At 43.4% G+C, this 12,675-nt stretch overlaps 1 protein-coding gene across 5 annotated transcripts in view; it reads right to left on the minus strand.

Annotated features, from left to right (window-relative positions):
• Positions 1-842: 842 nt before the first annotated feature.
• Positions 843-12,675, minus strand: part of CELF5 (CUGBP Elav-like family member 5) — a 250,729-nt gene continuing 238,896 nt past the window's right edge. For all 5 annotated transcript variants that reach the window (XM_063914438.1, XM_063914441.1, XM_063914440.1 and 2 more), the window contains 3 exons: positions 5,160-5,303; positions 4,759-4,924; positions 843-4,538 (listed from right to left, as the gene is read on the minus strand). In XM_063914438.1, coding sequence (XP_063770508.1) covers positions 4,797-4,924; positions 5,160-5,303 — 272 coding nt within the window. In that variant the 3' untranslated portion in view covers positions 843-4,538; positions 4,759-4,796. The remainder of the gene's footprint in view (positions 4,539-4,758; positions 4,925-5,159; positions 5,304-12,675) is intronic.

The following is a 12,675-nucleotide window of genomic DNA, read 5'->3' on the forward strand; positions in this document are numbered from 1 at the left end:
AAAGTGTGGAGAAGTGAGCCACTGGAGAAGCTGTCCATGGCAACCAATCAGCTGCTACGTATAATTTTATAGAATGCATTTATAAATGTTACCTCAACACTGAATGGTTGCCATAGGCAACTTCTCCACTGGCTCACTTCTCTACACTTTTCACTGTTTCATAAATAGACCCTTATGACAAAAAAAAAACACCAAATTGACCTTTAGTAAATTTAGCCCTTGCTAACAGTGCTAATGACAAGTGACGTTAAAGCTATTTTTTTAGTCATGGAATTCTAAAAAACACCATTTTAGAGGACAAGTAAAGTATCACCTGGGCACATGAACACCTATATGGGTAATGACAAGTACAGGAAGATGGATTTTTAATTTATTACAGTACCAATTAAATAAAATGGATAGGTTGTGTGCAGACATAGGCCTAACACGCAGTCTCCTACATACCATGGTTACACAGAACAGAAGTGGAGGTGGAAACCAGAATAGTAGGAGAGCAGGACATAATAGGTCACAGCTCATGCCACAGGTCCATAAAAAATAGTTGTATTCACATACGTTTTCCACTAGAACATTCCAGAAAGAATGAGAGCCACAGGGACTTTAAGGTCCTTTTATAAATGATATAGAAAAATGTGACATTTCTCTTCTCTTGCTGATTGGCTTATTAATGTTCCATGCAGTGTAAATGGCCTGATTTTCCAGCAGGTGTAAATTATTCAGAATCATAATCTCAGACGGAATATACACACACACACACACACACACACACACACACACACACACACACACGCAGCTGTATAATGTTATTCCCTTTCATACAATGAGTTAAACACACAAGAAGAGGCCGTACATAATTCTTCATTAAAGGCAAACAGATGCGGAGCATTACGAATTAACTTTTAATTCTTTCGTAAACGGCAGCTTTTCTGAACACCTGGATAGTTCTGCCACAGATATAATCTTAAACACACCACGGGATGTGCTGCCCGGGCGAGGTATGAAGAGGATGCTAAGAAAGCCTCGCCCATATGAGGCACAGTTGCATGTGTGGCTCACTCTTTTGGTGCCAAGTTAGCACTGAAAATAATAGGATATGTTTAATAAACTTTGGCAGCCCTGAAGATTACCTGCTCATGTTGGTTGCCATCTTGAAAATCCTCTGTACCATATAAGTAAACTAAGCAATGTAAGCCTCGGAGAGGTGACGAGAGAAAGATCAGTGCTAATTAATTAACCCCTTCCTACCAGGCATATTTTGGTTCATCAGGTCATAATAACCTATAGTAGGATACCAGGGAGAGTCATTATGAAACCTGTACTTGGTGATGTTGCCATGCATTTACAGAAGAGGATAATTAGTCCTAATTATATGCTGGAGGATCGGGAGAGGTAAAACAAGCCCAGAAGCCCCCTTTCTTCTTTGTGCTTAACCAGGGCCTTGTCTTTTCACATCTGAGATAAGGAATGTTTGAAGTATAAAAATGGTATTTACAAGTGACCACAGATGCAAAGCCCCTAGTTCTTGGAGCTGGCTGTTACCTCACCTCTAGGACTAGCTATGTAACAGGAAGGGGTATTTAAGATTTATCATAAATTAGCAAAAAAACATTGTGTTGTTTTCACATTACCTCCCAATGTTATTACCACAAGAAAATATCTCTATCTATTTTTCTTCTCTTTGTACAAGGCTGTAGAACTCTGTACCACTGCCCACTTTGTACCCTGTGTGTCTTAGTGGTGCCACAATATAATAGAACAATTTAAAAAGCATACCGCTAACTTCTCCTACATGTTCCTAAAAGCCCCTCCTGGACTTAACAGTAATACTGTGTATTATGGGAATGTGATATACCACTCAATTTCCCAGTCCCTGCTTATAAAGACTAACAAACAAAAACTAATAATGAAAAACAGCACTTGCGTCTTCTTAATGACTAATGACCTATTGTTGGCATCTCACTATATGGCACACCTATGTGCTGCAGGCCATTTTAGCAACTTGTTGTCCTCACACAGCAGTTGCAGCCATTTTGTGGACTGAACCACTGCTAATGAGATTGCAGCATTTACTAGGAGCTAGTGAGATCACTAGTACATCAATGATGTCTCTTTTTAGTAATATGAGAGGCCCCAAGATGGCTGCATTATCTGGGTGTAGCTATGGGTAAATTTCATCTGTAATTCCTTATCTATGCATGTACAATGTGCAAATGACTTGTATAAGTAGTAAGTAGTCTTACAGTGTGGAATGCTTGGTAGAGTTGCAACTTGTAAGGCTCATTTATAAATTGTAAAGAATGCAGGCCCGCGCGGTTTCTTATCTGTCCGCTCTGTGTGTCTCGCGAATGCATTTGTAGGTGCTTACTTAATGCAAGTCTGTCTATCCCACCCCACTCCCACCCCCACCCCCCAACATCCTACCCAAAAAATTATATCTGTGCTTGACCATGTGGATCCACCTGTAAATTCAGTTGGGTCTACTGTATGGGACTTGGAACTGCCAGAGCCTCACCATGCCCAAAGCCAATCTGTGCTTATTTCTGTGGACTAAAAGGACAATGCTTTTGTAACACTACTTGAGCAGGACTCAATGCGATACAATATTGTGTAATATGTAAGCGCTGTATATACATATGATTATAATACTAATGCTGGAAAACAATGAAATGTCACTTCAAAGTCCAGCCTACCCCCCCCCCCCCTACCCCTCTCTTTCATTTCACATTTTAGATTTTTCTCCTGAAATACTGATTAGTTTAGCCTTACATGTGGCATACATCAAGAGTGAGGGGATATTGGGACTTTAACTATTGTGTCACTATCTTGTCATTCCATCTGATTGTCCTACATATGAGCATATTAACAGACGGATTCAGTAGGATTTCCCGACAGTCGGGATCCCAGCAGTCAAAATCCAGACATCGAGCGCAGCGTGTACGCTTGCCAAACTTCATCTCGGTGGAGAACTTCGCTCGCCACACTATTATATTAACCCTCGGGTGGTGGCGTGGACCACCATCCTAGTGGGAATACCGGGCAGCGGTCGGGATTTCGACCGCCGGCATTTTGAATGTTGTCAGGAAACCAGCGTTGGTATTTCAACTGCCGGGAGCCTGACTGTCGGGAAATTAACTGCATCCCTATCAGACATGTAACAGGAAGGTGCTAATTTCATCCCAACAAAACAAGGGCAGATGAACACCAACATCCTGTAAACAGGAAGTCATTTTATGCAGAAAAAGGCTGTACATCCCAAAGCAGGGACTGCCCCGATGTAATTTATTCACCCATTTATCTCATTTCAATAATCCCATCCCTCAAAACTTAATCTTGTAAGGAAGTACACTCGCACTCAGAAAGGAAGCCTTATCTGTCTTGGCTCACAAATCTATACAATTACCCACAAAACAGTTTCCAAAGTAGGGGTATGACTTTAGAGAATATGCATTTGCACTCTTACACATTCATGAATGAGCCCTAAAGTCTTACAAGACTCTCTGATAAATGCACCCACACAGCAGACTTCTCTTTCCTGCAGTAGGCCTCCATACCCTTAATTACTAGACATATATGTGATTCTGAAAAAGCAGCTGTGGCAGTATGGAGAAGATTCTTGGTATTCAGTATTCAGCAATTCAGTAGATTATTAGTTCCAAGTAGTTGGAGATTCTCTGTTAAGATAAGCATCCAAACACTCTTGCTAACAAAACCATTTAACTCCTTATTAACATTAAGGGGAGGCAAAAAAAAATCTGTTGTGAGAACAAGGCATGATTGTAGATACAGGTTCTCCCCACGCAGCAATACGGAGAGGTTAATTCTTTATCAATCCTGAAAGACACAGAGCAGGGTTTTGGAGCAGATGCAAAAGTCCAGCCCTTTTTCTGGGGGGCCAGGTGTATGAGCAGCAGAAAAATGGGATTTGCCCCGTAAGTGTGGGCGACTTGTAAACATGACCTTTCAACTCTGCTGTACTCCACTCCTGCCCACCCAGAACACCCTGTCCTCCGCAAAGAAAATAAATTCTAAAACACAAAATATAGCAATGATTTCAAACCATCCCACGTTGCTCAGCCCTCTAGCAGTGGAATGGGTGTGGTAGGTTGCACAGGGCCTCCCCAATAAATAAATATGTTCATATAAATAAGTAAACAGATAGTTCTTTGCACTGCAAATCTGTAGCCACTCTTATGGAGGGGGGTTAGTCACCCCATGTGTCTCTGAAATGGGTATCGCCCTGTACCCCCTCACATATTTGGTCATTTGAGGGAGGTCATCAGGTGCAAGTCTGTTCCATTATGGGTGGTTTCTCCTGGGCGTTCAGCAGACAGACATAGAACACTCACAAGACACAACCTTGTGTTTAGGTAGCTTGGTTCTTCCTGCTCCTCACCATAGCCACCTTTTGGTCCTTGGGTGTGGGTGAGGGACAAAGGTCAGGAGGCTCAGGGGCGGGAGGGAGTGTTTAGTGGTAAAAAGTCTTCTTTTCCCATAATCCTCAAGGATAGGACTGAGGGGGTCAAAGGTCCATGGTGTACCTGTTGCATAAAGAAGAGATTGACAGATATTATAATTCTTTAATATGGTGGTACAGTTTTTAGCATTGCTTAAATGGATGACAACCCACTGTAAGGGATTAGGGAGCTAAAACACACACAATTATTAACTATGGTCTAGTACAGTAACTTAACTTTTTCTCAAACACATTAATAACTTAATTAAATAAAATTAAGGAGTGAACAGGAGGTTAATGCCTACCTGTATGACCAGGAGGGGCCTTTTGGGCCTATGTATGGTCAGTATGGTTGGGTTGTGTCCTTGGGCCTCTTTAGCTGGACTTTCAGTCTTTTCATTCCTATCTGAAAGCCGTTCATAGCCTGAATTGCTGTCTGAGCGCTTGATGGATTATCAAAACTGACAAATCCTGGAGAGAGATGGTAGAAAAAAAGATTTAAATGTCAGAAATATATAAGAGTAAACAAATGATCATTTCATTGGTATGCTTCTCCTTTTTCCTCTGTTAGCTTTTTTTATAAAGTTTATCAATAAATAATGATAATAGAGGTCAAAATCCCAGTTTACTCTTACATTTGTACAGATATGTTACCATGCTGTGGAAGGGACAGGATTCATGTAACAAGAGTGTCTTCAGAACTCACCAAAACATTTGCTTTGATTGGTTGCTCGATCCATGAACACTTTGGATGAAATTATGTTTCCAAAGGGCAGAAACATTTGTGTCAACTCATTATCACCAAACTCCTGGGGCAGGTGATAGATGAATAGGTTACAGCCCTCTGGCCCTGTGAGGAGAGGGAAGCAATATTTAATACATTTTGGATTAAGGCCAATTAAGACTGGAAAATAGATAGCAAGCAGTGCTGACCCACTTCTGTGGAAGGGTATGTGACTGAAAAATACCATGCCTGTATTACAAAGAAGGTTACAGTCCTACATTGAGTTCTACACATATGTATATTTGTAATGATTCCCGAGACATACAGTAGCTTATGAACAGGGTCAGTGCCCCAATTTATTCAGCCCCCAAATTGCAACTCACAAACAGATGTACAGTAAATTAATAAATGGAGTGGTCCGTATATGCTCTATGCATAGCTGTAGTGAACATCACATCCACCATTTCCTTTAACATTCAGCCTCCCTTGCTTGCTCGGGTTACATATTCTCTTGTCTTTATTCCTTCCCTTATACTGTCTATACACTACAACTTCAGTTTCCTCCACTGCCGCCCCCCACCCCAAGCCACTCTCATTTTAACTTACCCCACCAGATTGCCTATAACCTGCACACTAGCAGCAGCCATTTTGAATTTCAGCTTCAGCCTCTCAAAATAGCGCCCCTTTTTTCAGGCTCCTTCCCTCTTGATTCACCTTCCAAATGGGATTTTCCTCTGGCAAGCATGTAAATATGTGTGTACATGCTGGTATAGGGGATCATGTGGAGTTGGATATACAGTAAGTACACTGACATGTGCAATTGTACAGACTGAAATGTCTTCCATTGTTACTTCTCTCTGTGCTTAGAATGGGGAATGTAAGGGGCAGGCTGACGTAGTTGAGTACTGCAAGGGCGAGCAAATACGCAAAATCCGGGGATGAAAAGCATGGTGTCACTGAAGATGGCAGCTTCCAGCACTAGGCTATGCCAACCAGGCTTGGTAGCCCTACAAAAGGGAAACCAACAACACTGGATCCCTCTTATACAGTAACAACCAGACTTCTGAATTCTGCTGAATTCCCTAGTTACACTAACAAAAGATGTTGCAACACAGGTCCCAGCATGCCCGGCTCACTTTAAGTGATGGGGCATACTAGCACTTAGAGCCACAAATGAGTGCATACCCTGGCTTCCAGGAGAAGCTGGGACCTGTAGTGTGCCAAGGATGAATGCAAATAAAATCACGCACTACATAAAAAGTATTTTATTACAAATAAAACACTCCCACACAAAACCTAATTTTCCAAATAATGGCCCTCATTCCGAGTTGATCGCTCGCTGCCGTTTTTCGCAGCATAGCGATCAGGCTAAAAACCGGCAATTCTGCGCATGCGTATGGGCCGCAGGGCGAACGCGTCAAGTAATTTCACACAAGACTAAGCAATTTTACACAGGGGCGAACAACGCTTTTCAGTTGCTCTGCTGATCGGTGAGTGATTGACAGGAAGTGGGTGTTTCTGGGTGGTAACTGAGCGTTTTCCGGGAGTGTGCTAAAAAACGCAGGCGTGTCAGGCTAAAACGCAGGTGTGGCTGGAGAAACGGGGGAGTGGCTGGCCGAACGCAGGGCGTGTTTGTGACGTCAAACCAGGAACTAAACAGTCTGCAGTGATCGCAATCTAGGAGTAGGTTCTGAGCCACTCTGAAACTGCATGGAAAAAAATTTGAGCAGTTCTGCTAACCTTTCGTTCGCTATTCTGCTAAGCTAAGATACACTCCCAGAGGGCGGCGGCCTAGCGTTTGCAATGCTGCTAAAAGCAGCTAGCGAGCGATCAACTCGGAATGAAGGCCAATGTTTCACCTAATTCCTGGGGCCTGTGGAGGGATAGTGTTCTATTCGTTCGTGTAGATCTCCATGGATGGTAAAATATAAATTTTAACAATGATAATATTCTCCTTTAGGAGCCACAGTGAGAATAGCTAAGTAGTGGTGTATCGCTGCTTTTTATAATGGCCATGGGGTTTCCCCAATGTAATACATTGAAGTATCATAAACTATTAGTGTCATAAACTATTACTCTGAGCATCTTACACCCAGGGGTTAAAGTGAGCCGGAACGGGGCGGAACTGCATTTGGTCAGTTCCATTTGGAGAAGGAACGCAGTTCTACCTCCTCCTGCTCACCTAACCTAATTTCAGTCCTGTGACGCAGGGAGATGCCGGGCGCCCGCTGAGATTGTGTTACCAGTGGGTGCACGGCTCTTCCCTACAGCGGCAGCCGGAAACAGGAGCTCACTACTGATCTCTGGCTTCCGGGTCCTGAGTCCCACAGAGTGCACTATGGGAAATTTCATGACGTCTCTCCCATAGTTCCAAGTAGTGGGCGGCCAGAGCAGATGGACGGCAGTGGTCGGAGGAAGGAGCGGAGTTTTAGGAAAGTATTTTTTGTTTTTTTTGCGTATGTGTTTTTGTGTGTGTAAGGGGCACTACCAAAGGGGCAATATTAAAGGGGGCACTACCAAGGGGACAATACTAGGGGCACTACCAAAGGGGCAATACTAAAGGGGGCACTACCAAAGGGGCAGTACTACAGGGGGCATTACTAGAGGCACTACCAAAGGGGCAATACTACAGGGGGCTTTTCTAGGGGCACTACCAAAGGGGCAATACTACAGGGGGCATTACCAAATGGGCATTAATACTGGGGGCACTACTAATGGGGGCAATAATACTTACCACTGGTGGCTCTACTACACGGGGCATTACTACTGGGAGCACTACTACAGGAGGCATTACTACTGAGTACACTACTAACGGGGGCATAACTCCTGGAGGCATAAGGGGCACTGCATGAGGGGCATCACTACCATGGGCTCTGCATAAGGGGCACTACCACTGTGGGCACTGCATAAGGGGCACTATCACTACAGTGGGCATTGCATAAGGGGCACTACTGCTCTGGGTATTAAGTGATTAGTGGCACTAAAACTGTGGGCATTGTGTATAAGGGGCACTACTGTGTGTCATAACATGAATAATGTGGTGTAATGTGAATAAGATTGTGCTACTGTGCAGCGTAATGTGAATTGGGGATGCTACTGCGTGACCATGGCCCTTTCTTTTTGAGACCAAGCCCCTTTTTGCGATGCGCGCAGTCCCTTTATTTACTAGGCGCCGGGGGGGGGTTGTGGGTGAGTTCCACCACCTCTCATGGGCCACTTTAAGCACTGCTTACGCAATTTGTTTAATTGAAGAAAAAACACAAGTTACATAACGTGCACTTTAGAAGGCATTCCAAGATACCTGCATGTCTGCGTATACTACACAAACTGCTTACTTATCATTACAATTCACGCCTACGTATTTTACGACAATTATGTTCAACTTTAGATGACCCCCATAATGTGTACGTGTGTACAATATGTATATATGATGACTCAGATTTCATTTACATGTTCCTGTATGGGGTAGATTACATCTAAAACCTGGAGGTGTGGCATATGTCTTTCTGGAATATTAAGGGCCCCATACACTAGAGCGATAATGCTCAATTTCATCCGATTTCAGGCATTTAGCCCGATATATCGGATGAAATGGGCATTTTGGAGGGGTTTCCAATCTGATGCGCGTTCCCGTGAGCATCGGATCGGATCCTCCAGATTGTGCTGCACTAGCGATCATGTCCGATACCGCAGGCATAGCTGGGATTGCCCAAGATACATTGTAAGCAAAAGGACAGCATACGATGTATCTTGGGCGATCCTGCCGCCTGGGAGGCTGCCAGGCTGATCGCCTGCGACATGACGGTCAGACCTGTCGCATAAGTGTATGGGGTCCTTAAGACCAGATCTGATAAATATAAAAACAGGACTTTTGCCAAGGGCAAGGTAGGATACACTTTGGCCCTCATTCCGAGTTGTTCCCTCGGTAATTTTCTTCACATCGCAGCGATTTTCTGCTAATTGCGCATGCGCAATGTTCGCACTGCGACTGCGCCAAGTAAATTTGCTATGCAGTTAGGTATTTTACTCACGGCATTACGAGGTTTTTTCTTCGTTCTGGTGATCGTAATGTGATTGACAGGAAGTGGGTGTTTCTTGGCGGAAACTGCCCGTTTTATGGGTTTGTGAAAAAACGCTTGCGTTTCTGGGAAAAACGCGGGAGTGGCTGGAGAAATGGGGGAGTGTCTGGGCGAACGCTGGGTGTGTTTGTGACGTCAAACTAGGAACGAAACTGACTGAACTGATCGCAGTGGCAGAGTAAGTCTGGAGCTACTCAGAAACTGCTAAGAAGTGTCTATTCGCAATTCTGCTAATCTTTCGTTCGCAATTTTACTATGCTAAGATTCACTCCCAGTAGGCGGCGGCTTAGCGTGTGCAAAGCTGCTAAAAGCAGCTTGCGAGCGAACAACTCGGAATGACCACCTTTGTTCACTGGCTCTAACAAAGGAGCTCTATACAAGTGGATAAAGTAAATGGTGGATGTAAATTGTCTTTAGAAAGTGGTAAATTAGCTCCATTTCCTTTGACAAATACCAACACTTTATGTTCTGTACTGGAGCTAAAATTGTGGTATTTTATTTAGAATACTGAGTTAATTTTGCATCTTAAGGATAATTTACCTCCATTTTCTGCTTCCTCTACACTTATAGAAGTTAAAGAAGGAAGATGGGCTACATTCATACAAACTGCAATAATCGCACAGAATTATTCATACCTTTAACAAAACACCATCTGTTAGAGTTACTAGAACTTCTAGGACGAGAAGGTGAAGGTGTTGCCCATAGCAACCATCCAAATTCTAGCAACTATTTTGTAGACTGTACTAGATAAATAAGGGCTACAGTCTGAGTGGTTGGCCTGGGAAATACCTCCACTTCCCCGGTGTAGAAGCTATAGTAAATCTACACCCATGACAGCTCATATTAGTCACTTCAGATTTTCCATAGCAAACCTCTTTACTAAAACTAAAGAAAAACAAAAATGGAATAATCATGGAGGATGCAAAGCAATAGAAACACACTGACATATGCAGTAAGGAGATGAATGAAATATGCATTGATTGCACTTTATTGACAGTCTAATCTAAAATGAAAGAATGAAGATCGAACTTGAATAGAAAGAATAATGTGAGGAATAAATACATAATGAACAGTAATTAACGCTTGCATTGCTGTCCTGTGACACGGTGCACAGGCAACTTAAAAAAAAACCCAGCTACTCCAAGTAACAAATCAGATTCTGTCCTTTGTCTAGATTGTTCTTTGTCTTGTATGTATAAATATTATTGATAAAGTACTGACAGAGATTTTTTTGCAGCTGACTGATTTTCGCCCGACTGCGCATGTGTCTAAGCCATGCGGCCCATAGGCTGCAATTGTTGTGACGGCGGCCGCAGGGACAATTTATTCGCAAAGTGATTGACAGTGAGGGACCATTTGGGGGCACTGATGGGGACTGGTACCAAAAACAGAGGTGTGTCACTACCGTTTCCAGGACTTGTCTCAGCCTGCAGTAACAGTGGCTATGGCGTCTCATTTCCTGCAGCCATGCTATGCAGTCATACGGCTACTCAGATGCACAATAGTCATTTTATCTGCAAGCAATGTTGCGTCTTTGTACGCAGCTGCTGTGACTCGCATAGTTGCCGGTGGGCATCCCAATACAAATCCAGATGACTGCAGCATTTGCATATGTTTGCACTGTTGCTGCGTACACATTGCGGTGTCATTAGCATACATCTATGAGCTCTTTGTCTGTTATCTAGTATACTGTTGTTAATGTTTGCTGAATACCACGTTTCAGAATTGTCTTTTTATGCTATGTGCCATTTTCTTTTTGTACTTTTAGAATACGTGTTCAGATAAGAAATGACAGGGCCTATGTATTAATAATCGTGGCAACTGTTATTTACAATTTTAAATAAAATATCCCCGCTAAGTACTAAGTCAAACTTACAGGGATAGCGGTAGCAATAACCACTGTTCCTGTCAGCTATTTCCCTGACATATGTGGAAGACTGCTCCTGGGAATCTGACACTACACATGTGCACAGTGCAGATTCGGGAGCCTCTATAGACTTATAGCGGTTTACCATATCTGAGGATGGTATAAACCAGCGGGCCAAACTCTGAGAAGCTTTGGAGTTTGTTACACAGGGTTGAGATCATAGTCTCATTGATAATAGTGATGAGCGGGTTCGGATCCTCGGGATCCGAACCCGCCCAAACTTCACCTTTTTTTTCACGGGTCCGAGCAACTCGGATCCTCCCGCCTTGCTCGGTTAACCCGAGCGCGCCCGAACGTCATCATCTCGCGGTCGGATTCTCGCGAGATTCGTATTCTATATAAGGAGCCGCGCGTCGCCGCCATTTTTCACTCGTGCATTGGAGATGATCGTGAGAGGACGTGGCTGGCATCCTCTCAGTTTCTATGTTCAGTGGGCTGCAAATTGTGCTGCAAATATCTGTGCTCAGTGTGCTGCAAATATCTGTGCTCAGTGTGCTGCAAGTGCAAATATCTACGTTCTCTGCCTGAAAAACGCTCCATATCTGACTGTGCTCAGTGTGCTGCAAATATCTGTGCTCAGTGTGCTAATTGCTTTATTGTGGGGACTGGGGACCAGCAGTATTATATAGTAGGAGGACAGTGCAGAGTTTTGCTGACCAGTGACCACCAGTATTATACGTTCTCTGCCTGAAAAACGCTCCATATCTGTGCTGCATTGTAGTATATAGTAGGAGGACAGTGCAGAATTTTGCTGACCACCAGTATAACTATATATATATATAGCAGTACGGTACAGTAGTCCACTGCTCTACCTACCTCTGTGTCGTCAAGTATACTATCCATCCATACCTATGGTGCATTTCAGTTTTGCACAGTTTGCTGACCACCAATATATAATATATAGCAGTACGGTACAGTAGGCCACTGCTCTACCTACCTCTGTGTCGTCAAGTATACTATCCATCCATACCTGTGGTGCATTTCAGTTGTGCGCAGTATATATAGTAGTAGGCCATTGCTATTGATATATTACTGGCATATAATTCCACCCATTAAAAAATGGAGAACAAAAATGTGGAGGGTAAAATAGGGAAAGATCAAGATCCACTTCCACCTCGTGCTGAAGCTGCTGCCACTAGTCATGGCCGAGACAATGAAATGCCATCAACGTCGTCTGCCAAGGCCGATGCCCAATGTCATAGTAGAAAGCATGTAAAATCCAAAAAATAAAGCTCAGTAAAATGACCCAAAAATCTAAATCGAAATCGTCTGAGGAGAAGCGTAAACTTGCCAATGTGCCATTTACGACACGGAGTGACAAGGAACGGCTGAGGCCCTGGCCTATGTTCAAGGCTAGTGGTTCAGCTTCACCTGAGGATGGAAGCACTCATCCCCCTGCTAGAAAACTTAAAAGAGTTAAGATGGCAAAAGCACAGCAAAGAACTGTGCGTTCTTCTTCAGTTTTGCACAGTTTGCTGACCACCAGTATATA

This window comes from Pseudophryne corroboree, chromosome 1 (assembly GCF_028390025.1).
Source record: "Pseudophryne corroboree isolate aPseCor3 chromosome 1, aPseCor3.hap2, whole genome shotgun sequence".
NCBI classification, from domain to species: Eukaryota; Metazoa; Chordata; class Amphibia; order Anura; family Myobatrachidae; genus Pseudophryne; species Pseudophryne corroboree.